Source organism: Salvia hispanica, chromosome 3 (genome assembly GCF_023119035.1).
Source record: "Salvia hispanica cultivar TCC Black 2014 chromosome 3, UniMelb_Shisp_WGS_1.0, whole genome shotgun sequence".
In the NCBI taxonomy this organism is placed as follows: domain Eukaryota; kingdom Viridiplantae; phylum Streptophyta; class Magnoliopsida; order Lamiales; family Lamiaceae; genus Salvia; species Salvia hispanica.
This window is the reverse complement of record NC_062967.1, coordinates 40,107,666-40,134,347: the sequence shown is the minus strand read 5'-3', so window position 1 is coordinate 40,134,347 and position 26,682 is coordinate 40,107,666. Positions and strand designations below refer to the sequence as shown.

General features: G+C 36.5%; 5 protein-coding genes across 7 annotated transcripts; 2 read left to right on the top strand and 3 right to left on the bottom strand.

Moving 5' to 3' along the window:
• The first annotated feature begins 1,949 nt into the window (after window positions 1–1,949).
• LOC125212369 (probable LRR receptor-like serine/threonine-protein kinase At4g31250) lies at window positions 1,950–5,078 on the top strand. Its single transcript, XM_048112517.1, has 3 exons — window positions 1,950–2,771; window positions 3,665–4,207; window positions 4,426–5,078. The coding sequence occupies exons 1-3, from the start codon at window positions 2,105–2,107 to the stop codon at window positions 4,977–4,979; spliced, it is 1,764 nt and encodes a 587-aa protein (XP_047968474.1). The 5' UTR covers window positions 1,950–2,104; the 3' UTR covers window positions 4,980–5,078.
• A 62-nt stretch (window positions 5,079–5,140) lies between these two features.
• Window positions 5,141–8,534, bottom strand: LOC125212370 (U-box domain-containing protein 35-like). The gene is made up of 10 exons (XM_048112518.1): window positions 8,339–8,534; window positions 8,090–8,187; window positions 7,887–8,008; window positions 7,597–7,811; window positions 7,450–7,525; window positions 7,077–7,362; window positions 6,906–7,007; window positions 6,425–6,841; window positions 5,435–6,181; window positions 5,141–5,363 (listed from the first exon to the last, which is right to left on the bottom strand). Exons 1-10 carry the CDS (start codon window positions 8,532–8,534, stop codon window positions 5,325–5,327), a joined length of 2,298 nt encoding a protein of 765 aa, XP_047968475.1. The 3' UTR covers window positions 5,141–5,324.
• Window positions 8,535–8,835: 301 nt separating this feature from the next.
• Window positions 8,836–12,032, bottom strand: LOC125211628. Of its 3 annotated transcripts, XM_048111505.1 has the most exons (5): window positions 11,851–12,030; window positions 11,701–11,780; window positions 11,099–11,425; window positions 9,907–10,362; window positions 8,836–9,700 (listed from the first exon to the last, which is right to left on the bottom strand). In XM_048111505.1, the coding sequence occupies exons 3-5, from the start codon at window positions 11,198–11,200 to the stop codon at window positions 9,020–9,022; spliced, it is 1,239 nt and encodes a 412-aa protein (XP_047967462.1). In that variant the 5' UTR covers window positions 11,201–11,425; window positions 11,701–11,780; window positions 11,851–12,030; the 3' UTR covers window positions 8,836–9,019. The 3 variants fall into 3 exon arrangements, with proteins under 3 accessions (XP_047967462.1, XP_047967463.1, XP_047967461.1); XM_048111506.1 differs by lacking the exon at window positions 11,701–11,780 and having other exon boundaries at window positions 9,907–10,413; window positions 11,851–12,032; XM_048111504.1 differs by lacking the exon at window positions 11,701–11,780.
• Window positions 12,033–12,833: 801 nt separating this feature from the next.
• LOC125210155 lies at window positions 12,834–14,351 on the top strand. Its single transcript, XM_048109730.1, has 2 exons — window positions 12,834–13,075; window positions 13,977–14,351. Exons 1-2 carry the CDS (start codon window positions 12,908–12,910, stop codon window positions 14,349–14,351), a joined length of 543 nt encoding a protein of 180 aa, XP_047965687.1. The 5' UTR covers window positions 12,834–12,907.
• Window positions 14,352–22,360: 8,009 nt separating this feature from the next.
• Window positions 22,361–26,155, bottom strand: LOC125216423 (bZIP transcription factor RISBZ4). The gene is made up of 5 exons (XM_048118131.1): window positions 25,906–26,155; window positions 23,319–23,436; window positions 23,149–23,230; window positions 22,878–23,079; window positions 22,361–22,653 (listed from the first exon to the last, which is right to left on the bottom strand). The coding sequence occupies exons 1-5, from the start codon at window positions 26,107–26,109 to the stop codon at window positions 22,552–22,554; spliced, it is 708 nt and encodes a 235-aa protein (XP_047974088.1). The 5' UTR covers window positions 26,110–26,155; the 3' UTR covers window positions 22,361–22,551.
• Window positions 26,156–26,682: the final 527 nt, after the last annotated feature.

The window sequence follows — 26,682 nt, the reverse complement described above, 5'->3', positions numbered from 1 at the left end:
TGACATCCCTATATACTCGGATAGTAAAATAAACAATGGACTTTGGAAATATAAACGAATAAGAAAACAAGAAACCATAGTGGAAAAGCTAATATAATGGTTTGGTTAATTTATTGTGTTATAACATTCCATCAATTACTACTACTATTAATTTGGCATGGGTAGACTAGAAGATAATACAAGGTACTCCCTCCGTCTGAGAATAGGAGTCTCATTTTTCCATTTTAGTCCGTCCGCGAATAAGAGTTCCGGTTCACTTTTACCATAAATAGTACTAGGGTCCCACCTCCACCTAACTCATTCCACTCACATTTCATTTAAAACTAATATATACATGTAGGACTCATATTCCACTAACTTTTTTCTATTCATTTTTTCTAACATTTTCTTAAACCCGTGCCGCCATTGAATGAGACTCTTAACGGCGGACGAAGGGAGTAGTATAACATATTGGGCTTTAATATTGGGAATGCAGAATGATTTGGATAATATATCTTGAAATCTAGGCCCAATTTAAACATCAAGAGGTTTTGGCATTTCAGTTGAAGATAATATTCCCCAATCCCATAAAAATATAAAAATTTCTATCCCCAACTTATGAATCATATAGACATCCATTTATTTACAACTTATATTAGTATATCCCACCATTAAATACCAATAATAATATAAGTTACATTATTCACTAACATTACTTTAGCTACACTTCTCTTCCTCTCTTTTATTTTATTAATTGTGCATTAATTCACGTAACGTCTCAAATACTCATCTTTTTTATGGGATAAAAGGAGTACAAGGTACGTATAGCATATTGGGCTTTATTATTTGGAGTGCAGAATGGTTTTGATAATATATCTTGAAATTTAGGCCCAATTTAAAAAAGGAGAGGTTTTGGCATTTGAGGTCATTAGAAATGCCAATGCAATGGTTTATTAAATGGCTGTGCTAAGTCCATATTTCTGCATTAAGTCCATATCAACTGCATCCTCTTTATTGGTAAACCATTATGTCTACATTCACAATCCAAATTCTACTACTCTCTTCATCGCTCATTTATAGTCTCAATCTAATTTGACACAGATTTTTAAAAATACTATGAAGAAAAGTGTTTGGAATACGTTTTGCACTTTTAATAGTATTTCGAGAACATGAAAAATATTTCACAACGAATGCTTTTGATTAAAACAAAATTTTGTTATTATTCAATAATGAAGTCTCTTTTGTATGAAAAGGACACAATCAATAAATCTATGTGTGCGTAGAAAGAGTATGGTACACATGCAGAATACTACTACTATCTATCAATAACGTTAGTTTTAGCATATTTTTCGTTTTTTTAAGAGTTTGATCAATGCAGAACTAATTTTAATTATAAAACGCATAAACAAAACATAGAAGGTCATTTTAGGTAACATAGAGTTCATTAGTTTGTTTTTATTAACATTTACGGTTGAATATGTTTTGATAAAATGAATGAACCATAATAACAAATTTTTTAAAATGTACTCCCTCCGTCTCATAGTAGATGTCACACTTGAGAGATGATACGAGATTTTAGGAGATATTATTTTGTGCTGTTAAGTGGTGAGAGAAAATATAATTTTATAATTGATGTGAGAAAGAATATTTTCCAAAAGAGAAAATGTGACATCTTTTGTGAGACAAATTAAAAAGAAAAGTGTGACATCTACCGTAGACGAAGGAAGTATTAAACTCAAACTAAAAATGAATTCATGTTACCTAATGATCAGAGTGTTTTGATTTTATATTCTGCATTTAAAACAAATTTTGCATATATAGAACAACATTGTACTCCATATACATAAATGGTACAGCTAAAGAAATGTGATGGAAGTAAATTACAATAAGTGATAGCCCTAGAAAATTAATTAGTTGTTGGAAGAAACATGAATGATCCCCACTAAATAAAAGCAAGAGAAGAAAAACAGAAAAAACTAATTTAAATCCGGCATTGACAGAGTGTTAGCAAATCACCAAATCTTCTTCTTTCTCCCACAACATGCCCTCCATCTCCCTCCCCACACCTTCAACTCTCAATCATCATCACCTCCTTCAAATCTTCAACCACACACATTAATCAATCATGGCCTCCTCCCACACTACTCACCGCTATTTCATCGCGCTCCTCCTCCTCTCCGCCGCATTCTCCCCTTCCTCCTCCGACGATACAAAATTCGCCAAATCCCTAATCCATTTCAAACACTCCCTCACCAACGCCTCCGCCCTCGACGGCTGGCGCGAGGCAGCCGGAGTAACCCGCCTCTGCTCGCGCAACAAGCCGCTTTGGAGCGGCTGCGTCTGCCTCAACGGCTCCCTCGTCGGCCTGCGCCTCGAGGGCATGGGCCTCGGCGGCTTCCTCGACGCCGAGGCCCTGGCCGAGCTGCCGCTCTACACCTTCAGCGTGGCGCGGAACAACTTCACGGGGCCGATGCCCGACCTGGGGAGGCTGACGAGGCTGAGGAGCCTGTACCTGTCCGGCAACGGCTTCCGCGGCGAGATCAGGGGGGACGCGTTTGCGGGGATGAGGAGCGTCAGGAAGGTGGTTTTGGCCGGGAATTACTTCACGGGGACCATTCCGGCGTCGTTGGTGGAGCTGCCGAGGCTTGTGGATTTGCGGTTGCAGGATAATATGTTCGGAGGGAGGCTGCCGGAGTTCCGCCAGCCTAATTTCACGGCCAATTTTTCGAATAATAGGCTGCGGGGATCGATACCGGCGGCGCTCAGCGGCTTGAATGCTACCTCTTTTTATGGTGAGTTTGCATGTTTGTTAACAAGATAATTATTCTAAGTCGTCTCGTAACTTTTGCAATATCCTAAATGATTTAAATCGGATAAAATTTGTCATTTAAATTAGATAACTTTTGATCGACTTTTGAACATGTTTACCATTATTGTACATTATGGTGGTCATTACATTTATAAATTTTGAGATAATGATGTCAATATATTTATTTTATGATGATAGAGGCTTTTGCATGAGAATTGACATAAATAGCAAAAATTCGACAATTTTACAAAAATTAACTTAGGAGGGGACAGAAGTCATGTATGTGGTGAATATATAATGACAAAGGTATAAAACTCACAGCAAATTTAATCGTAATTTATTTGTATGAGACAATAGCGAAAAAGTTCAAGGTATTGAGCTTCATGAAATCAAAAGGAATTAGTGATGGGTACTATGTTGTTTTTACATGTTACAATTAATATACAATCTATATTGGCAATACTCCACAATAGTACAACTCAACGAAGAAATCAAGCAAAATATTTTACTTTTACTACAAAAATTAAATTACTCTCTGATAAATTTTAATTTGCTTCTGCACAATTTAGGATGATTATAGAATGAGAGTAGTTATGAAATTGTGAGAGTTGAAGGATATTTGACCTAATAATTGTATTTCAAAATAATTTTGTAGTATTTATAAACATCATGGGACTGAGTCATTATGTAGGTGGTGCCCATGTTGTACACTTCCAGCAGGTCAAACACCAACTAATTAAAGCTGCGTCACATCATCCTTAATTACTTACCATCTTCCACCTTATGCAATCGCACAAAATATTATGATTGGACTTAAATTTACAATATTAGTCTTGTTTTGTATTATAATAATAAAATGTTTGAAATCATAATCAGGAAATGTGGACCTATGCGGCACACCCTTAGCCCCATGCAGAATCAAAAAGCATTTCCCCAAAACGCCCTTCATCGCCGCGGCCCTCGCCGCGGCCGCGCTCTCAGCCTTCATAACCCTCACCGTCGTCCACCGCCGCCGCCCAAAGCATCTCAAGTACTCGAAATCCATGGACGGCTTCCCCATGGAGGACCCAAAACCACCCAACAAGAAGAAAAAACAAGACCAAAGACTATGCTTCGTTAACCACAACATCGAGAGGTTCGAGCTCGACGACCTCCTCCGAGCCTCCGCTCAGGTGTTGGGAAGCGGGAGCTTCGGCTCGTCCTACAAGGCCGCCCTCCCCGGCCGCCAATCCTACGTCGTTAGAAGGTTCCGGAAGATGAACAACCTAAGCAGGGAGGATTTCTCCTCCCACATGGCCAGGCTAGGGCGGCTCTCCCACCCTAACCTCGTGCCCCTCGTCGCCTTCCATTACACGAAGGACGAGAAGCTTCTCATCACGAAGTTCATCGAAAACGGCAGCTTAGCTAGCCACCTCCATGGTAAAATAGCAAAGTCAAAGTATATACGTTCAATTGAGAACTATCTTAAAATGAAAACTTATCAGTTGACAGCACAAAACATATCAATTGCCAGCAACTGATATTTTTGTGCTTCCAATTGAAAATATCTGAAGTTCTCATTTTCAAATAGTTCTCAATTGAACTACTCGCTACTCGGACTTCCCATTCTTACACACATTTTCTATGATTCTAAACAGGAAATAGAGGCTCTGGTCGACCCGGGCTGGACTGGGGGACGCGTCTAAGGATCATCAAAGGCGTGGCGAGAGGATTAGCCTATTTGTACAGAGAGCTCCCAACATTGAGCTTGCCTCATGGCCATCTCAAGTCTTCCAATGTTCTACTAGACAGCAACTGCCAGCCCCTTGTAGCAGACTACGCGTTGGCACCGGTCATGGACAAGGGCCATGCTGAGCAGCTCATGGCGGCCTACAAGTCGCCTGAGTCCACACAGAGCGAGGGGGTGACAAGGAAGACGGATGTGTGGAGCCTCGGGATTCTAATACTCGAGGTGCTGACTGGCCAGTTCCCGGCTAGCTATCTGAAACAGGGGAGGGGGCCTAGCTCGGATTTGGCTACCTGGGTAGGGTCGGTCGTGGGGGAGGAGTGGGCGGCTGAGGTGCTCGATAGGGACATGGGAGGCTCAGCAGTCGGGTTGCTGAAAATCGGGATGAGCTGCTGCGAGTGGGATGTGGAGAAGAGGTGGGATATGCGGGAGGCAGTGGAGAGAATTCAAGAATTGAAAGAGTGAGGAGTGATGATCAATTTAGTTCACATTTTTACCTTTGTTGTACAAACAAAAGTTTTATGAAAAATGAAGGAAACCAACAAAACACCATGACAATGAGTTCTCTCATTCCATAAAATTTATTTTTGTTTTACGAAATACATACAAACAAAGACTCAGAGGTGAAAAAGGAAATGTCGAAAAAAAGTTCGGCCCTGTTCGTACGAAACAAGAACCTCACGAGGCATGTCGCGCATTCCTCGTGAAACCTAAAATCTTTACATAATATCAAAACTATATTCACTGAAGGAAAAAAAGAGCAGTGCTGAACTTCTAATTACAGTTAAACATTATCTTTATACCGTCGTTTCAAATCTCCATGCTTGACTCTTGGTAACTCAAATCCTCCTGCAAGAGATTCCATTTGTTAGCATGAATGCTTATGAACAAGAAAAAAAAAGTGACATAAATCCACTTACTTTGGAAATGGAAACTTGACTATGGCAGGGAGAGTGCATGCTGTATGGCATAGGATAACAATCTTCTGCAAGATCTCTAAGTTTGTTGAGTTCGGGGAGCACTTCTTTCCCAAGATCCGGGCGGTCTTTCCGCCTAAGTTCAGCACACCTGAGTGATATCTTGGCAAGGGACAAGGCCTCTTCATAAGGCCAATCGGGTACTGATGGGTCGAGCATCTCAGCAAAGGTCCCTTGGTCGACAGCTCTTCCAACGTGGTGGCTCAACCCCATGGGGGGCTTCGACGTGAGGATCTGTAGAAAAATGATTCCTAGCGAGTATATATCAGATTTCACACCAAGCATACCCGTTTGCTGATACTCGGGATCAATGTAGCAGAAGGTCCCGGCTGTGGATGTCATTCGATATTGAGTGACATTGTCAGCCACGGATGGAGGGACGAGCCTGGCCAGGCCGACATCACTGATCTTGCTGACGTAGTTGCGGTCAAGTAGGATGTTGGCAGGCTTCAGGTCACGGTGCACCAGGGGCTCGGGTTTGGTTTGGTGGAGGAAAAGCAAGCCAGTCCCGATCTCAGCAGCGATCCGGAACCTATGCTGCCAAGATATCGGTGGAGTCTTGCCACGCTGAAATAGACGGTCTTCTAAGCTTCCGTTCGACATATGCTCATACACTAGGCAACCATACTCCGGACAGGCGCCTAGAAGCAGGACCATGTTCGGGTGTCGTATGCAGCTCAGAATCTCAACCTACCGAATCCAACAAAACACCAACACGAATAAGCAGAACACGAGGCAAAATATTGTATAATATGGGGAGTGGTTCGGTTGAGAACTATCTTCAAAAGAGAACATTGATAACTATAAGTTCGTTGCACAAACCATATTACAAAACATATCAGTTGCTCCAACTGATGTACTAGCAATTGATAGTTCTCAAAGTTCTCATTTTAACATAATTCTGAAGTAATCCATATACTATCTTATATATACCTCTTGGTTAAACTGTGATCTTCCATGAGTTGCATCGGGGCGAAGGACTTTTACTGCACACGGAGTATGGTCCAAATAACACTTGTAAACCGGGCCGTACCCTCCTTCTCCAATCTTTCTCGACTGTGCAAAAAACTCAGTAGCAGCCTCAATCTCCTCGATCGTGTACCTCCTGTACCTGCAGTCTGTCTGAATAGACCTACCCTTTTCTTCGGCCTCTTTCAAGGCCCTCATTTCCGCGGTGATTCTCTTTTGAGCTTCTAACTCCGCTATCCTTTGAGCGGCTTCAGCATGCTCGAGTGCTGCCTTAGACTTAGCCTTCTCTTTTTCCGCAAGAGCCAATGCTGTTTCTTCAGCAATCCGCGCCTCTTCTAACCTCCTCTGTTCGTCCATTTTCCAGCGCTGCAGCTCTTTCGCCTACAATACACAAGAAAAAATTATCACACGCGATCAAAAAGGGAAGCCGGCATGAAAGCAATACCTTCTCTCTTGCTGTGAGAGCCTCTTTGCATGCACTGCTATACATATCCATTGTTTGCTTCAGCTCCTGCTTTAACCGTCTCATTTCCGCTTCAACATCATCCTGCAACGCAAAGAATTAGTCTCGGTTTTGACTAAGTAACGCGTTACACAGTCTTTATAACAGCCTCACCATATTTTGTGGAGCGAAGCCTTTGTCGTGTTCAGGTGAAGCAGAGGAGAAGTCTATTGGAGACAAAACGTCTACTGATTTGCGTCCGAGGTTCCAAGAGTCAAAGCCTTGATAATCCACATCGGAGAATCCTGAGAGGCGCGGAGGCGTTGGGCCATCAAGAAAGTCCATGGAAGTAGGGAACACATCCACACTTCTCCTTGAGCTGACAAACGAAATATCAGTATCCGGTGGAGAGATGTCATAAGCCCTCCCGTTCGGGCCTCTACGCGAAGCGAATGGAGACCTGTTTGCAACATTCATAAAAAAAAACTTAATCAACGTTGGTTTCTTTATCACATGCATTATGCTTTTGAACACGCGACGATCATACTTGAAAGTGGCGTCGCTTAGCCTGCTTGAGCGCGGAGATTGCTCAGATCCGTAGCGTGAGTTTGCTGAAAAGGAACCTGTGGTTTGTTCATAGAAAAATGTCAAGATAGTTATTCAAGATAGATGAAGAAATGTATAAATGACTGACTTCTAGAAGTGGTGTTTGAATGCAAAGAGTTCTGCTCGGCCGCGTTGTTGTGTTTGATGCTGGCTTGAAGCAATATCTGGTTCCGGAGTTGGCTGGAAGGAGGCGGACGAGTGGAGGCTCTCGTGGACGAGATCTTCCCCTTGTGGATCACGTAAATCGTGCAGAAATCCGGTGCATTTTTTAGTACAGTTCCAGGGACATCTTTGGCCTTAAATCTGTTATGGTTTATTTGTAAATATATTATTCATAATGAAGTTAGTGTTTGTATCAAACAGAGAAAATAAATGCACCTGAAGATGTTTCCTTTATTTGTGGCGCCAAGAACAAGCATGTCGATTGCGTTCTGCCTCGTGAATTCGATGAGAGCTTTCGAGACGTCTGCTTCGTCCAACACAACCTCGTGGCGCTGTATCTGGAAAAGAAACAAGAAACACAGATCAATTGATTTTGTTTTGTTTCGTTCCGTGTGTACGTTCGAAATGTGGAAACTGACATCTTTTCGCGTGCAGAGGACGCGGAGAGGAAGGAAGAGCTCCTTCAAGTGTGGATCGTCGTCGATTTCGTCGCCGCCATCAGAGGCTTGGTTAGGCCCTGCACCAAACCAATTTTATGTATGTTGCATTGATAGTTATAAAAGGATAAAATTTTAGTAGTTAGATATATCGTCCAGCTAATTACAATTGCATAGCAATATGTCCAGACCACTGAACTTTTACTCGAGAGAACGAGAGAGATGGCATACATGGGGAGGACAAAGGGGATCCGGATTGTTTGAATCGGACGTGGACCAAAATAACGGTCTGGCCTTTGACAAGGATATTGTCGGTTGCCCATTTGAGGGCGATTTGGCTGCCTCTGTCCTTGTCGATGGCCACAGCAACGAGCCGCGTCGACACCGGAGCCATCTTATCTGCAGAATTCGACGTCGGAGGCCACATTTTTGTTATGTTTCTATATGTTCCGAATCCTCGGCTTCTCTGTCTGAAATGAACATCACCGTCTCTCTCTATTCCTCACACTCACTCTCTTTCCTTTTTTTCCAATAGAGATGTGTAAGGGGAGTTCCATCTTTAGCGGGTATGTATTAATTTGACTTTGTTGGAAGAGTTTTCATGGTTATTGTTGCTTCTGTTAACAGAAATCTAGGGAGGGAATTTTAACTATATCCACTTTTATTTCTTCAATAATAGTATGATTCTAAATCAACTACTTACAATTTTATCTCTAGACAAAAAAAGATTATAAAAAGTAATCACCTTTTCTGGCTTTTTCTAAAATAAGGCTATATCTTCACCTCTTCACCAGTTTTGCTTCAACTTGCAAGAAACCATAAACACAGTTCATAACATCAATGGCTCACATGTGATTTCCATGTTTTTGTCGGCAACAAGAGAAATATACATCACAAAATGGAGAGCAACAGCTATAGGGACCAGCTGGAATGGATCGTTAGGGCCGGAAACTGGGTTACTCCGTCCTTCACATATACAAGACCTGGTCGCAGAGTCAAATTTTTACCGATATTCATGTTCAAGAATGTCTCCATCTGAAAATGTTCCAACTGTTTTGGACCTTGCAACGTCCCGCCCAAGGTCAAACCCCATCCGAGCTCTTCTTCTGGAGTATCAGACATTGTCACAGCCCACTGCAGGTGTCCGGGGTTGGAGTTTTTGGTCTCTATCCAGCCTCCTATCCTTGTACTGTCCTCAATTTCTGAGTTAAACATCAGAGCAATGGAGCCATTAGAGTTACGTCTTGGTTGATCTTCCTCCTGTGCAGACGTATCTGAAAATCTGTGACGTCTAAATATGCTGAGGGGGAATGCCAATGCTCCAAGGTTGATATTTTGACCTGATGGCCTGGACTCTCTGTGCACACCCAAAAGTGAGAGCTTCGTGTTTCTAGAGAGATCCCAGACAATCTGTCCAAACGTGCTCAAGGAACACCCCAATCCATCTGCATTATCCTGCATCGCAAAATTGGATACAAACTGTGCCATGGACGCAACAATGTTCATTTTTCTCACGGCTATACCAATCGCGCTGCCACTATGCTGATACAGAAATGGAGGTCCACTAGCAGAATAGCTAGTCACTCCTCTTTCCTGTAAAAAGGATAAGCTATTATTTATATGGGCTAAAGGGAAAATCAATGAATTTCGATTATAAACACGCCATCATCTCCATCACATTTAAACATGCATTACAGAGTAAAAGGAAAAGGCAGAAAGCAATATTTCCTAAGAAGATAGAAAGAGCAGCACAAATACGAAAGCCAAGTAAACAGAAGGGTAAGTAGACGACAGTCTACCTGATGAGTACTTGTTGGGAATGCAACATCTCCGCATTGTGCGCCCATTGGTATTGCAACGGCAGAGAACCAATCATTAAAATGTGCAGCATAGAGAACTTTTGCAAGAGAAAGTGAACCGCCCAGCATATCACCTTGACCTTTGCCATTGGCAGAAAATTCTGCTACAAGTTTATCTTTCTCCCTTACATCAGTTTCAAATCTCAGCCTAGCATCAATACCATTTCTAAAAGCAGATCTTTGAATGGCATCGTATTTATGCTCGTCAACATCATCCATAACGAAGAATGCCCCTAGTACATTCACATTCCCCCTCACATGAGTGCCGGATTCCTGGAATGGACTTCCCTTGGAAGATTTGTAGAAAGTGAGTAGCCTCTCTACCTTGTCTTGCCTATCCCTGAGTTTCATGATATCTGAAAAGGCTTCTCGTTGTAACCGCTTCAAGATATCAATCTGTAAATCACACCATTTGAATAGTTGTAAGGCCCCATCTCATAGCTGATCCTATCAACAAACAATCAACCCACAAAGAAACGAGTGATTCAAGAATCATAGTCAAGTTAAACTGCTGCTCAGTTATTCAAACATTTTAACAACTCAGCTGCTAGTCTGCTACATAAACTAACTAAGCAGAAAGGTGAAAGTCCTTCATTCTACCATCAAAATGCCTTAACGGCAACTGTATATACAAGAAAACAAAGCAAAAAATTGTTTTTTCTATCATAATACTTCCTCCAAGAAATAGCATTAAGCCGGTCCAAAGAGATTAAACTAATTTCCTCAACATCAAATATCTTGTGACAGACTATGGGCGAGAGAAAACTTCAACCCAAAGCTTGGCTAGCTTTCCCATTACATGCACACTAAGCTCAGCTATATCATGGCAGAAGAGTTTAATTTTTCCTAAATAGTCAGCCCTTCATATTCTCATCTACATAACCCAATATGAAGAATTTACCATCCTGATAATCCATAATCATGCGCAGTTAAACTATTACAGAGACACAAACAAAGCATTTTAAAAAGTCGTTTTCTATTCACAAATTTTCAGCATCCCGCAGTTATTAGAAACAGGAAGAACCAAATTAATGCCAGAATAAAAAATTACCAAACCAAAAATACAAATAACCATCTCGTTATAATAAAACAACACATACGAAGATGAACAAATCCGAAATTGAGGGAATACCGGGCTATGGCGGCGGCCAGAGTTAAGGAGGCCGTGAGCCAAGTCGTGCGCTGTTGTGGCAAGCCGTTTGAGCTCATCCACTAATACTGTTAGAGGCTCCATTCTATAATTCAAATTTTCAAACCCTCCTCAAATGTATCAATTAGGGCAGAGCACCGCTCGGTTTCGGTTAAAACCAAACTGATCGACCTAAATTCTCCAAAATATTTGACCGAACAGAAATCGAAATACTTGATACACCGAACAGATAGCGATAACTTCAGGTGCGGTCGGTTTTGGCTATAAGCCCTAGACAGACAAGCGACTGAAAAGGCTGCACCTCGCTCTCTGTTTCGAATTCAAAGAATTTGTTCAGCGAAACTTCAATCAAATGTTTATAACTAATAATTTTAAAACGAATACGCGAAATGCAGTAGGACATTGCTAAGTATGAAATCTATCACATCGTTATAAAAGCTGAATAGTATGAAGAAATTGCAATTTCCCGGGAAAAAATCCTATCACATTTTTTCACCCAAAGCTTCTGCTACTGTATCTCAGCTCTTTTCAATACTTGCTGGAAAAATTATAGTGCAAACCCCATTTTTTGCTGCTAAAAATACCTCCAACCATACTCCAATCGCATTCCATTTTGTCCTTATTTTGCGTTTATGTACAGCAATGACTCAAATATGGCGTTGCACTGTAGCAAACGCAAAATTGCTTTTTCAATTTCTGATATTGCATTTAAATCGAGCAAAAGAAATGCATACCTGGTCCAATTTTGGCGACAAACATAGTTTGGGAGGAAGAACTTGCAGAGAAATGCAGAATATTTGGAGAAGAAGATAGAAGTGAGAACGGCGGTTTTGAATTTTAATTGGGGATGTAAATGGGCTTCATAAGTAAATAAACTTGGGCTAATAATTTTATTTAATGGTTATGTCCATTTAAATGTTCAAATAGGTCAATGGATTAATTTCATAATTAAGTACTACAATAATTCTATAAATATGCCCATGTAAACTTTGAAATCATTACTTCAATTAATAACTATAATCGTAAATTTTCCACTTTTAGATATTTTTTTATTATAATATTATTCTTTTATGTATTTCCAGCTAATTAGGAGTACTGTTTATTTATACTAAGTTTTAGATAATTATTACGGTATATTTTAATCCGAATGGGACTGTTAAAACCATCAAAATGGGTTAAAATCGTTTAAAAATTGACGAAATTGTTAGTGTAGGACCAATTGTGATTCGAATTGAAATGTTCAGGATGCAAAAATTCAAAAGATAAAGTATAGGACCAAAATCGTAAGATGGGTATATGTTTAAGACCAGTTTTAGCTTTTACTCAAAATAAAATTTTGAAAAATAATCAGAAAATATTGAAAGTTCATGTATTTTTTAGGCTAATAAGCCTAGTATTAGTATTCAACTTATAGATAGGGTATATGAATGATCAATGATGTGTGATTGTGCTCATGATGTGAATTGGTATAAATGGTGGATGTGATTGTCATAAGATTGAAATGAAGGATAAGTTGTCGACAATTTTTTGGAGAAACAAAAGCATATGGAATGTGAATATACAATCACACATTAAAAATATGCATACATGTAAAGTTGATAGAAAAAGACAAGAAAAAATATAACAGAATTCCCACATGATAAGTCCCCCCTTGTCTGTCTTTAGTTTATTTACAAATTAAAGTGGAGTGCTGCTTTCCCCTCATTTTCCAATTCTAAAACTCCTATATATTTGTGTATATATATCATGCAAGATTAAAGAGTGACAAAAACACACTATAGAGAGAGAGAGATGGAATGGAGAAAGAGTTATCTGGATGTGATCCTGGTGCCACTGGCGTTTATGATATGCATGGGATATCACCTATGGCTTTGGCATAAGGTTCGAACCCAACCTCTCTCGACCATCATCGGCACCAATGCTCGCGGCCGCAGATTTTGGGTCGCCGCCATCATGAAGGTTATTTTCCCCCCTCAGTTATAACTTTTGTAACACACACACAAGAATGTGAGATTTTGTTTATTTGAAATATTTTTTGAAATGGGATGGAAAATACTATCAGTTTAGTGGTGATGAATAACTTTTTTTTAAAAAAAAAAACTAAAAAATTGCATTGGAAAACATGAACGAATTGGTGCCTATTTTGTGAAGAAGCCATCCTCAGCTTTGGAAAATATTTAGAGATTTTACTCAAATTTTTTTCAGCATAGTTAAGTTTCTTTAATTCATTCCTAAATCCCAACAGTTTCATCGTTACGTTCACATCTTTTCCAACTCATCCCACCTTTATAGTGTTGCTGGCGTGCAAGTTTTGGTGATGACTGTGTATATTGTTAAAGATTTAATTGAACTCTCTCTCTCATGTTTGTTGTATTCAGTTATACCACGTAAATAAAAGCATTGCATAGCTAAGCATACACCACATTAATTAAATTAATATAATAGACTATCTATTAAACTGTAAAAGCAAACTCAATATCTGAAAATTTGTTTGAAAATTTCAGTATCATCAAAACCATGATGTTTTATTTTAGCACAGTTATTTATTTCCATTTTCATTAAATTTTGGCTCAATAAATAATGGACAAACTCTAGTGCGTCTTGCGTGTATACACGAAAATTTTGCAAAATCTTGTTTCCTTAAAGTCCTAAACAGTATTTGTGAATATATGTGAAAAATAAACTTCTTATTTTTTAGTTTTTATCCAACTCTTATTATGTTCAATTCATAATATCTAGCTACTTAATTTTAGACATGCCCCCAAGGCATGAATGGCATTTATGGACTTTTATATCTAGGAATTGGATTTGATATTTTTTTTATAGTTTGAGTATCTATCGTATTTGATGTGGTGTTCAGGACAACGAGAAGAAAAACATCCTAGCCGTCCAGACGATACGGAACACGATCATGGGATCCACATTAATGGCGACGACGTCGATCCTCCTCTGCTCGGGGCTGGCGGCCGTGATCAGCAGCACCTACAGCATCAAGAAGCCGCTCAACGACACCGTGTACGGGGCCCACGGCGAGTTCATGGTGGCGCTCAAGTACGTGACGCTCCTCCTCATCTTCCTCTTCTCCTTCATCTGCCACTCCCTCTCCATCCGCTTCAACAACCAAGTCAACATCCTCATCAACTGCCCCCTCGTTTGCAGTGAATCGTTCATAATCTTTTTAGAAAAATCATCAGAAAGCCTAAATTGGACAATCTTAAAGTATATGACAAAGTAGTCTTTCATATAAATTTTTTACTTCCATTTGGTCCTGAACATTACGCACACCAATTGTAGAGATACAGGTACAAAATTTTGTAAGTCAGGTTTCATACGTTATGGGATTGCTTCTTCGTATGTGATTGTTTCTTCGTCGACTCTGTCAATAAATTGACATCAAATTGAACCAATAAATGGACAACAAAATACAATACAAAGTGGTCCTTTATATTGATTTTTTACTTCGTATTGGTCCTGAACATATAAACGATCAAAAAGACATAGGCATAGGCATTGCATCAAAAACAACAGAGTCTTATTGTCATAAGCCATTTACACCTGATACACGCTAAAAAACAACCACAGTTACATATTACATCCACAAAAAAATATTGTCATAAGGCAATGTATCAACCTTAACACCATTAACACCCAAAAACCATAAACACCATCAACACCCAACAACCACAGTTACATGTTACATTCCCCTTGCCTTTCACAGCCACAAGCCTCTCTTCCTCAGATTCTTCCTCACTCTCCACCTCGTACTCACTGGCGTAACTCTGTACTAACCAATCATCTCCACCAATTCCCTCACCCTCATCTACTCCAGCTCCTTCACCCTCACCCTCACCAGCTCCCTCGTCCTCACCATCGTCAGTTCCCTCATCATCACCATCACCAGACCCCCCATCATCATCATCACCAGTAGGATGAAGTAGATGGAGCGGCGGCTTCAAGTGAAAATGACGGGGATATCGGGCCTTCTTCGTCCTCTCAAAATCAGGGTCGCTTTCTGGGGAAGCTCGACGGTCACCGACTGAAGAAGTAGGGTTCATTTTCGGTGAAGAATGGACATCCGCGTCAGAGCTAGGGTTAAAACCCACAAATCCCGACGCAACCAACCGTCAATCGGTCGGAATCGGGCGGCTTTGGTCGGAATCGGAACTAGGGTTCTTCTTAGAGAGTGATGAGAGAGAAGAAAGAAAAGAGAGAGATTGATGTTTGAAGTTCCAAGTCTATACTTAACATAATATGAACTAACTAATAATCTCAAATTAAGTCTAGTCGGGTCAAATTTTCGCTAATTGACGGTTGACCGTCGAGAATTGACGGTTTCGTCAAAAAAGGATGCAAACGATACCATTTTTCATTTGTTTTGGACTTACTTTTTGAAAAGTGAATGTTCTAGACCAAAATCATAAATCGACAATATGTTAAGGACCAAAACAGTATTTGTGAATATATGTGAAAAATAAACTTCTTATTTTTTAATTTAATCCAACGCTTATTATGTTCATAATATCTAGCTACTTAATTTTTAGACATGCCCCCAAGGCATGAAGGGCATTTATGGACTTTCATATCTAGGTATTGGATTTGATATTTTTTTATAGTTTGAGTATCTAATATCATATTTGATGTGGTGTTCAGGACAACGAGAAGAAAAACATCCTAGCCGTCCAGACGATACGGAACACGATCATGGGATCCACATTAATGGCGACGACGTCGATCCTCCTCTGCTCGGGGCTGGCGGCCGTGATCAGCAGCACCTACTGAAGGAACTGGCAGCGGAAGCGGTGTGTTTCATGGATTAACACAATTTAATAATTATTAATCGCACAAATAAATCACATAAAACCAAATCTATTTAGCAAATTATTTAGACAAAATCTATTCGCGTAATTCTCACATGTATCATGCTCATAACTTGAATTAATCATGCTTTAAGAATATTGAAACCTAAAACATGCTTTTCTACGGAGCAGAAATAATACCTAATTAATTCTCCAAAGAATTGAAGATAGCTAGCAATTTACTCCACGTGACGCTTTGAATACTAGACCACAAATCTTCTCTCTGGTTCCCGAACTGTACTCCGATATCAGTGTGGGCTGATCTCACCAGAATACTAGGACTTAAATAAAGAAGACAGAAGAAATCCTTTTAGGAATAGGACAAAATTTCGAGCTCCTCTTCAGCTAGGGGACGAAAATTTAGTAGTGAATAAAATTATGATTATTTCTGTCTCCTTTATTCTCCTATTTATATTAAGTTCATTTTGGGCCCAGACAGGGATCTATGGAAGGTTTTGGATATGAGCTCATCCAATTTACTTTTTACTAATTAAATTGAACCCACAATTTAATATAAGTTATAATTGGAATATTACGAGCAGCCACTACAGAAGTAATATTGAACTCTCCCCATCCAAATCCGAAATTATAAGTAATCCGGGTTTCCGTTTAACTTTCATTTCCCGTGCTTAAGATAAAAATGTCCATTAATTAATTAATGTCTACTATGGACTTAATTAATTAACTTCTTATTAATTCCAAGAGTGGACTTAGCATTAAACGCTTATTTATTATTCATAGAGTAATCAAACTCCAACTAGCTAGGTTCCGAATAATAAAAACTTGTTTCGCGCTCCTCTTGAGGACATTATCAAACGAGACTCTCCTCGCGCACGATTCAATATAATAGCAATCCTAGCACCGCTAGATATTAATCACCACTACTCAATATATCAGGATTATTGGGTTACGAAAAACCCGCACCATTTGATAAGTCAAAGTAATGCATAATCAATACCGTATGCTCAATGCTAACCTACATTGATTAAGAAACAAATATTTATCAAGACCTCGCCTTTCAGTAGATAGCCTAAGGACAAGTCTTGTTGTTAGATCCGTTCAGTGCTATACCACACCAATGTCATCTTATTTCGAGTAAAGCTTAGAAATATGCGGACTGACATTGCAACCTTTCTCGATGGATAGTCAAATTCCAACTAGGTTGTGAAATTCATCTTTTTCTTTGTTTAGAACTGACCGTGTTACCTTAAAGTGGACGCCGCCCACAACCGGTCTACTAAAACAAAGACTTAGACTTTGTTAAGTTAACTTATACATTTAAACATGCATGAACATCCATTAAATGTAAAACGTAACAACATTATGACAAAAATAATTTGTTTTATTCCTTGGAAAATAAAATAAGAGTTTTACAGTATTCAATCACTCGAAACGTGATTTCTAGTATACAAACTCGCGGCGGAGAAGGGGAAGAGCGGCGGTGCTGATCACCAGAATAATGGCCATCAATGTGAATTTGTGTGAAATGTAGATTTGTTTTGATAGGGACTATATTATAAATTTCGGGTTTAAAATTTGGATACAATAATTTTATCATGTTTTATTGTTAGACTTTTGCACAACGATTCAAAAAAAATAATGAAAATTCGGGAGTGTTACTAAAAAATTAATACTCCTAGTTTGGTATGAGCTTCTATGTATGTGGCCCAGAAATTGGGATGGATTAATTGATTGATTATATTAATCTAAGTGGTTTTCTTGTGTTAAAAGAGTTGCTTCACTTTAATTGCAAGTGAAATTTGACATAAGATTTTGATTTTAATATAACCTATTATCCATAACAATATTACTACAATGGATTTCTGAATGAAGACATAATTTATTGGGAATATTTAAAAGCATGACGAAGATATGCACTTGAGCCACTAATCAATAGTATAAGAATCCTCAAAGTCACCATAACTATAATTGCACAAAAACATATAGTGATAGATTCATAGTGTTCTTGGAATTAATATTGGAAACTGACGTGGAATCAATATGAAGAATTATAAATGAAGCACAAGAATATTCTCCTCTAAAATATAATATTCCTCAATCTGCGAATATCAGTCCAAATTTGATTCGCTCGGATTTTAATAAAGATTTTAGTTTTATTGTCATTTGTGAAGCTTTTATTCAGCACGAATTTTAAGAAATATACTAATAAAAAGTGAGTTGAAAAAGTTAGTGGAATATGAGATCCACTATAAAAAATGATAAAAAGTGAAATGAGATAAATTTTGTGAGCAGACGAAAATAGAAAAATGTGACAAACTTTCGAAGACAGAGAGAGAGTAAGTAGAATAAATTAATAAAATATGAAAGGTCTATTTATTGGGTATTAGTGAAAAATAAATCCTAAATGGGACATAAAATAGTGAACGGACGTTAAAGGAAATATGTGACAGATATTCACGAACGGAGGAAAGTAATTTTTAGCTATGCATGGGATTCAAATTCATGCTCATAAACCAGTGAGGAATCTTTCTATATATAATTCCAAATGTAAAACAGTATACAAAATTTTTATAACAAAAAATGACAGCTATATATATGTACTTTGTCTGAATTAGGAGTATTTATAGTTAGAGAGAACATAACATTTGAAAAAATGTTTTAAGGTCTATTTCAACAAAATTTGGATGAATCCGTCAAAGCTCATAAATGACATTTCAGTTTATTTATTCTATTTTCTTTATTAAAATATTTTAATTTATCTCTCTTAATATGTTTTTACCCCTCTCTTCCTTCTCTTGTTCTCTTTCTTTCCAATTTTTTCCTTATCTCTTTTAATAAAGAGGCAAAAAAAGTTAATAGAGATCCAATAAATATTTTAGTAAAGAAGAGAAAATAAATAGACTGAAATGTTCTTCATGGGCTTAAGGGTATTTTCGTCCAAAAATATTTGAAATAGTAAAAAAGTAGCTCAAATGATATTATGTTGAAGTTAATGTAGCTGAAAAAATATTTTCAAATGTTACGGATCAAAATTGATACATTGACAAATTTCGCGTACAAAATAAATATTCCAGCTAATAATTATACAAGTTAATTATCCCATATATATGATAAATAATCCTTTCAAATCTTATAGTACTATTTTAGTAATAAATGTTAATAAGAGTTCGTAATATTTTAGTAATATTTTTTTATTACAACACATTCAATTAATAAACCTAGCAATAGAAAACAAAAAATTAATAAATTTTGAGATACTATAATTTAAAATTTGTCCAAAACTCCGTAACTCGTGTTGATCTCTTTAATAATGTTTCATAACTTTGTATAGTGTAGGGGTGTCGAAACGGATACCCGCGGGTACCTGCACCCGACAATTCGGGTACCCGCACCCGATTTCGGCCGAAAAGTTAGTCCCGATACCCGTCCCGCAGTGAGTCGGGTATTACCCGATACCCGAGTCGGGTATCCCGCATCCGACACCACGGGTACCCGACCCGAAACAACATCTGTAATAATATTGTTATTTTGATGCTTCCTTGATTTCAAACTACGAAAACATAAAAATTCCGAACATGAGATATCAATCATTCATATACAATATCTATATGTTACTGTGTATTCTGTAAATGTACACGATATGCGGTATGCTGCATATGTTATAATTATGTAGCATTACTATACATGTATGTAGCTGTAGCATATTACTTCATATAATAATAATAATATAAAGATATAGATGTGTTTATAAGTGAGTGTAACATAATAATAATAATAAATATATATACTATGTGTGCACTACTGCATATATTATATGTGTTACGTGTGTTGTCTAATATAGTGTGTACTACTGCATATAACATATACTCATCACAGGCGGAAGGAGAAGAATCGGTACATGAGGCGAGGCGGCTGGTGGAAGGATACAAAGAAGCTTAAAAAATACACTTAATAATAATAAATTACTAATAAAAACATTACATTATGACTTTTGATATCAAGTAGGAGCATTAAAATAAAAAATTTATAAAATACTTGTGTATATGTCGGGTATCTCGGGACTAACGGGATTACCCGAGCGGGTATCGGGTATACCCAATACCCGCAAAACCCAAAATACTTATACCCGATCCCGTCCCGTTACCCGTTTCCGTCGGGTAGCGGGTATCCAATACCCGACGGGTATCGGGTCGGGTGTGCGGGTACCCAATACCCGCTACCCGTTTCGACACCCCTAGTATAGTGTGTGACACTTTCGATAAAAGCTCTTAATAATTTGAAGCAATTCGATTATAATTAGATCAATGATTTGATAGTTGATTGTAGATTGAAATAATTTCGATGAAACATTGTTCAACTTTGAAAAAGTATAGATGATCCCAAATAGGGTAAATTAAAGAATGTGTCATCACTTTGTGGAAGTGGGTTCTTTAGAAATTAAAGGAAAAGTATAATAAGGTTGGTCAAAGAGAGACAACCTATTGGCCTCTAAAGAGACATCATTTTGTTTCATTCGACGTGTGTTCACCACAAATATGGTTCATGGTTTTTTTTTTCAACAAAATTGTGTTAATGATTTACTTACTCAAATCCCACAACACATTAGTGGTGGTGTTAGGTGGAACACATTCAGCTTAATTACTACAAATCATATAATTAGGGTTTAATTAATTACATTAATCAATCAATTGTATGCATATGCGATCCTCTATATTAATTAATTATATAATCGACATAGGAGTATTAATTTAATCAATGCATGCGACATGTATTTATCATATATAATATTAATTTATAATCATTATGATCTGATATTAGTGTCTAACTTGAAAGTGCACTGATATTTGAAGTGTAGTAAACGAATTAAGTAATCAATAATAATTACTTATAGTACTTATTATTTGTCACGTCTTGTTAATAATATAGTGCGTTTGTGGAATTTTTGTTGGTAGTGTTTGACTTGCAAGGTTATGATAAAATAATAATGCATTTTGCATCATTTTCCATTATACATAAAAGGCTGATTTTTGTTGTTTCCTTTTTTTATCATTGGCGGCGGTTGTGTGATTAATTAAAGACGTGAGATGGTCACTAATAAAAAAGAAAGAATGCAAACTTTAAAATTGATGCTTAATTATCCAAACATAATATACTATTCAGGAAAGGTTTTGAAAATGAAAAGAAAATTAAAACTCGCAGAGTGACTACTTATTTCAACTCAAAATGATAAGAAAATGGTTCAAATATTCAAAGGCAACTACATTTTCTCTTCGCGTAATATGCGGAAAGTATTATAGGCTTATTAAGTTTAGAATTATGTATTTATTTTTCTAGTATCATATTCATAGTAGTATTTAGAAAAATGTTTGGTAGAGAAATTATTTTGGCGCTTGGAGATTAACTTTTGTGTTTCCCTTCCGAAAAAATGTCTTTGTTTTAGAATTTTATAATAAAAGTATAATATTTTCTGTTTTATCCTTTTCCAATTTTCAATATTAATAACTACTAGTACTGAGAAGAATATAATTTGGCGATTGAACACAATTGTGAATGAAAAAAGCACTTGCAAATTTCGATATGTGGTCGAAGGATCTATATATTTTTATATAGGGTGTGATTAATTGCTGACATGTGTTGGCATTTTAATGTCATCGTGTCGATATTTTTAATGTACTGCATTGATGAGTTAGCAGAGTTAACAACTTAAAAAATTAACAATACAACGCAACCCTTTCTATAATTACTATAATTTTCTATTGTTTAACATAATAGTAGTAATTACTTAATTATATTAAAACTAAAATTAATTAGAAATTACTTATATTATTATCAGTAACATAAAAAAAAGTGGTCTGCAATAAACAATTAGTAAGTTATTTTATTATAAACCAAATCAGTTTTTTGCTAAAATCATTTGTTTTGGTGTTGAGAAATCAGTTTTTGACTTTTTGCTAAAATCGATTTATTTTGGAGTATTAAAGTTCACAAGTGAACACCAGTCCAAAACTAAAATGTTAAACCATGGCGGGCTGGGCCGGATCAACTTACATTCGGCCCAACTCAAATCTGAACCTGGACTTCACCATAAAATTTCATTTCTTCCTACATAATTTAATTAATTGCAACAGATTAATGAAAAGTGCTACTATAAAATCCAAAAAAACAGCTACATGCATATGAATGCAGTATATATATAATATAAACTAAATATGAATTGCAATCATAATTTCTATTAGAAATGGGGGAGCTTAAAAGGGCTTATAAGTAGGACAAGATTTAACAAATTTTAACACGCACGTGCACATGAGGGTCAGAATACACGTATTTCCACACTGAGGTAGACCAGACAAGAGATAAGACATAGGGGTTTATCCACTTATATAAATGAGACAAGATCGAATCATCACCTAGTTAATATGAAACAAGATTTAAGAGATTTTAACATAACATGCATACATCATCATGAATTCACACAAATTAACACATCTCAGTCACCAACAAATTAGCAATCTAACAATACATGCAACAAACACACACACACACACATATCTTAATTAGGATTTAGTATATAGATAGATAGATAGATATAAACCAACAAGCGCCACACACAGATAGAGATCATATATAGTCATCCCGTGGTGTGTTGAGATAGTTGTGAAGAAGATGGCTCAAACTCGACGTCAAAGAGCCACGTGCCAACAGATCCTCAGCTAATTTCACCTAACATGCCAAAAACACATTCATATATTATATGAGGGGCGGGCACAAAAAAAAATACTAAAGTATTGTTAGTGGGCTGTGGGGTCCACATTTAGAATAATGTGTAAAGTTGGTATTGGTGTAAAACTTTTCATTTTTAGAATTAGTCTAATTTTGTTGGACGACCCAATATAGTAAAACTGGTCTTTTTTTTGTGGACGGAGGTAGTAATACTATACACGTACCTTGGCTCTGAGAGCTCCGACATCGGATTTAAGGAGCCGATTATTAGTAGCGGCTTCTTTGAACTGGTTAGATGCATCGCCCATCTGTTGGAAGAGCGATGCATTCTCACCACTCAACTGCTCAACTTGCTCTTCAAGATCACTCAAATGCGCCTGCTTTCGTCGCCTTGATCTACGAGCAGACTCCCTGTTTGAAACCATCCTGCAAATTCAAATCAAATCGTCAGTTCATATATTTCTATCATCTCTCTTACATGCACAATGGTGGTACCTTTTGATGCGCTTGGTGTCGTCGGAGGGTTTGTTGGTGTATTGTTCGATGTATTCTTCTTCGTCCGATCGTTGACTGTCAACTAAAATCTCATTATCAGATAACCTTTTTTGTTTAGTGGTCTAGACATATGGTCATGTGATGTGTCTAGTCAATCATAATTTACTTACCGCATATGGATAATGGCGAGTCCATGGCGGTGGTTGGATTAGGATTAAGATTTGGAGAAGCTGAGAATTGGTAATTATCTGTGAAGGAGGTAATGCTTGAATATTCTTGTGGAATCTCCTGCAATAACGCACCAAACCATGATCAACAAAAAAAATATCGAGTTAATAGAAAAAAGAGAACTAGGGTCCTATTCTAATGCTTTTAGTACCCTAATCCAAAATCAAGACTAAATCTCCACCCTTGGATTTTAAAATGAGTGGATGAGATTAAAGCTCACAAAATCTCAATAAATAGTAGACAAAATATCAACAAAAGGGTAATATCGTCATTATGTTATCATATGATAATTTTCGTGAGTGTTTTTTTATATCAACATCAATGTATTATTACAAATATCAACACAAGGACAAGAAAATATCAACACATTTTTATTGAGATTGGACATGCATAATATTGAGATTTTGCCTACAATATATTGAGATTTTTTGTTGCATTTGTTGAAAATAGCTGCTTATCAACATGTACGAAAATTGAAATATAATTTATCAAATTTCATCACCCGAACATCGTCGGAACATATGCAATTGAGATCTCGTTGGAATCCTTATTAAATTATCTTTAATTTGATATATTTTTTGCAAAAAAATAATTTAAATTGAGAGAGTTACGTAAATTTAAAGATTTGAGATGATTTTGAGGAGAGAGAAAGTAGTTAGTTATATTTGACATTAATACCCTTTTAATTTAATTAATAATTATTTAAATTTAAAATATATTACACTTGGCATTATATTAACCACAAGATCTTCTAATCTAATGATTAAAAATTGGTCTCAATTTGGGATTGGTAATTAGTTAGCAATTGATTACATCCCAAGAGAACTATATATAAGAAAATACCTTAAATATATCATACAACATATATATTCGTATACGATATAACGTTACATACATTGTAGGGCAAATTGTGAGAAAAATTACAAAGTTTGATCAAATTCAGATCAATTTCACGACTTTAAAAAATAGCCAATTACTATAGAATAACTTTTGGGAAGTATTCCAACTAGAACAAAACTGTGAGGGATTAATAATCTAAAGCAAATAATATCATAGTGATGTGAGTCGAGTGTACATCGACGAACCTAACACGTGAAAAAAGGTTTGTTTCCAGAAAGTGAAATGGGTTAGTGCATGGCCTTTTGTAGTGGAAATGAGCTTTGAAAATTATTGCATTCCAAGTGCCAAACTACATGACATCAACTTGTTAAGCACGAACTTTCTATAAAGCTACCTAACTTATTTTACTGTTCAATAATTGGCGAGTAATATTTAGGCTGCCGCTTTTCAATAAGTTCGTTTAAATTTAATCCAAATTAAATTAACATTTAAATATTCCCTTAAAAAGGCATTTTATTACTTATTCTAGGGAAAACTGACACAAAAATCCTAAAGTGATTAGGGGTGAGCAAAATAACCGAAAACCGAATATCGGAACCGAATCAAACCGAAATTTTGAAATTCGGTTCGGTTTTTTCGGTTTTTCGGTTCGGTTCGGTTTTAAAAATACAAAAATTTCGGTTTTTCGGTTCAGTTCGGTTTGGACGAAAAAAAAATCGAAAAACCGAAAAACCGATTTATATTTTAAATATATTATTATATATGTTTATCCTATTAATTTAGTATATTATATCATATATATAATATATATTCTTCTAATATATTTTTATATAATAAATATTATATATATTATATTAATTTTATATTATATATATATATATTCATATTCTATTAGTATATATAAAATAAAATAAATTAGATATATTAAAATATACTATTTTTTTTCGGTTTTGTTTTGAAATTTCGGTTTTTTCGGTTTGGTTCGGTTTTTGGTTTTTCGGTTTTCGGTTTTTCGGTTCGGTTCGGTTTCAATTTTAGCCTAAATTCGGTTTTTCGGGTTAGGTTCGGTTTGGACGAAAAACCGAACCGAAACCCGAATGCACACCCCTAAAAGTGATTTGGTCAAATTTGGATTAATCCCGTAACTTATAAAAATATCTAATTACATCATAATTTTGATATTTTTCTCAATTGTGTGATTGATTTAGATATGGAGGAAAATAATTATGATTTAAAAGGAAAAATACTTTAGCGCTTATATTCTATATGCTTTTATACTAAAATCAATGGATTTTGTGAATGATATAAATTTGCAAAAAAAAAAAAAAACATTTTGTCTTTCAAATCATAATTTCCTGCCAAATCTAAATCAATTGTACAATTAAAGAAATGTTAAAACTCAAAGTCATGATATAATTGGCTATTCTTAAAAGTTGCATAATTGATCAACAAACTTCGTAATTTTGTCTATTTAGCATACGATATATATGTCCATTTTCATTCGTATTGCTTTCATGCCAATCATCAAATTTAATATATATTACTATAATTAATCCCACCACTTATTTATGGTCAACAATATATTTCAATAATCAAGTTCTGAAATCTAGAGCAGGCAACTTGGTGATGCTTGATTAATTATACATGGTGTAAACAAACAATAAAAATAAATAATAAGAATAAACTAACCGAATTTTTGAAAGGAAAATGCACATTGTCTGTGGGGAGAAAAGCATGTTGATCAGAGCTTCCCAAAATGTGAGGTTTGTTTTGATGGTTAATCTCTTCATGAGATGCAAACAGCTCCTCCAAAGCCAGTACTGATTCACTTTTCTTCATTTTTGTTGCACCAAATATTGAGTTGCTCTTCAACACTGCTTTTTTGCTATCCATTTGTTTTTCAATTGCTTAGCTCTGAAGAATTTAGAGAGAGAGAGAGAGAGGGACTGACAATGATCTATATGACTATATATATATAAGTGAAAAAGAAGGAATTGAAAACTTAAATGGCTAAAAAGTTGCATGGTTAAATTGAGTTAAACTTAGTAGTGGAAGAAAAAGACTAGTCTTTTGCATGACTTTTCAGCAAAAAAATATTGTACTACTAGTATATACAATAGCTTTATGATTTAAAGTTGACATATATGAGTAGAAGGAAATATTTGTTTTCATTTTCATGATATAGTACTAGACTCCTAGTATATAAAAATGAGACTTCTATCGCGATAGAGGTAGTATAAATTACTTTTCATTTTCTATAGTAAAACTTGTTTGTTTTAATTTAAGCATGATTTGGTTGTGGATATAAATATGGAGTAAATGTTTATCCTTTGATAGAAAAAAAACATTTGAACAAATGTAACTCGAATAGATGGAGCCCAAGCCCAATGTTTCTCGTAGGCATTTTCTGGGACATGATCATTTATCCCAAAAAATTCTTTAGTAATTTTCTAGGGTAATTGACAT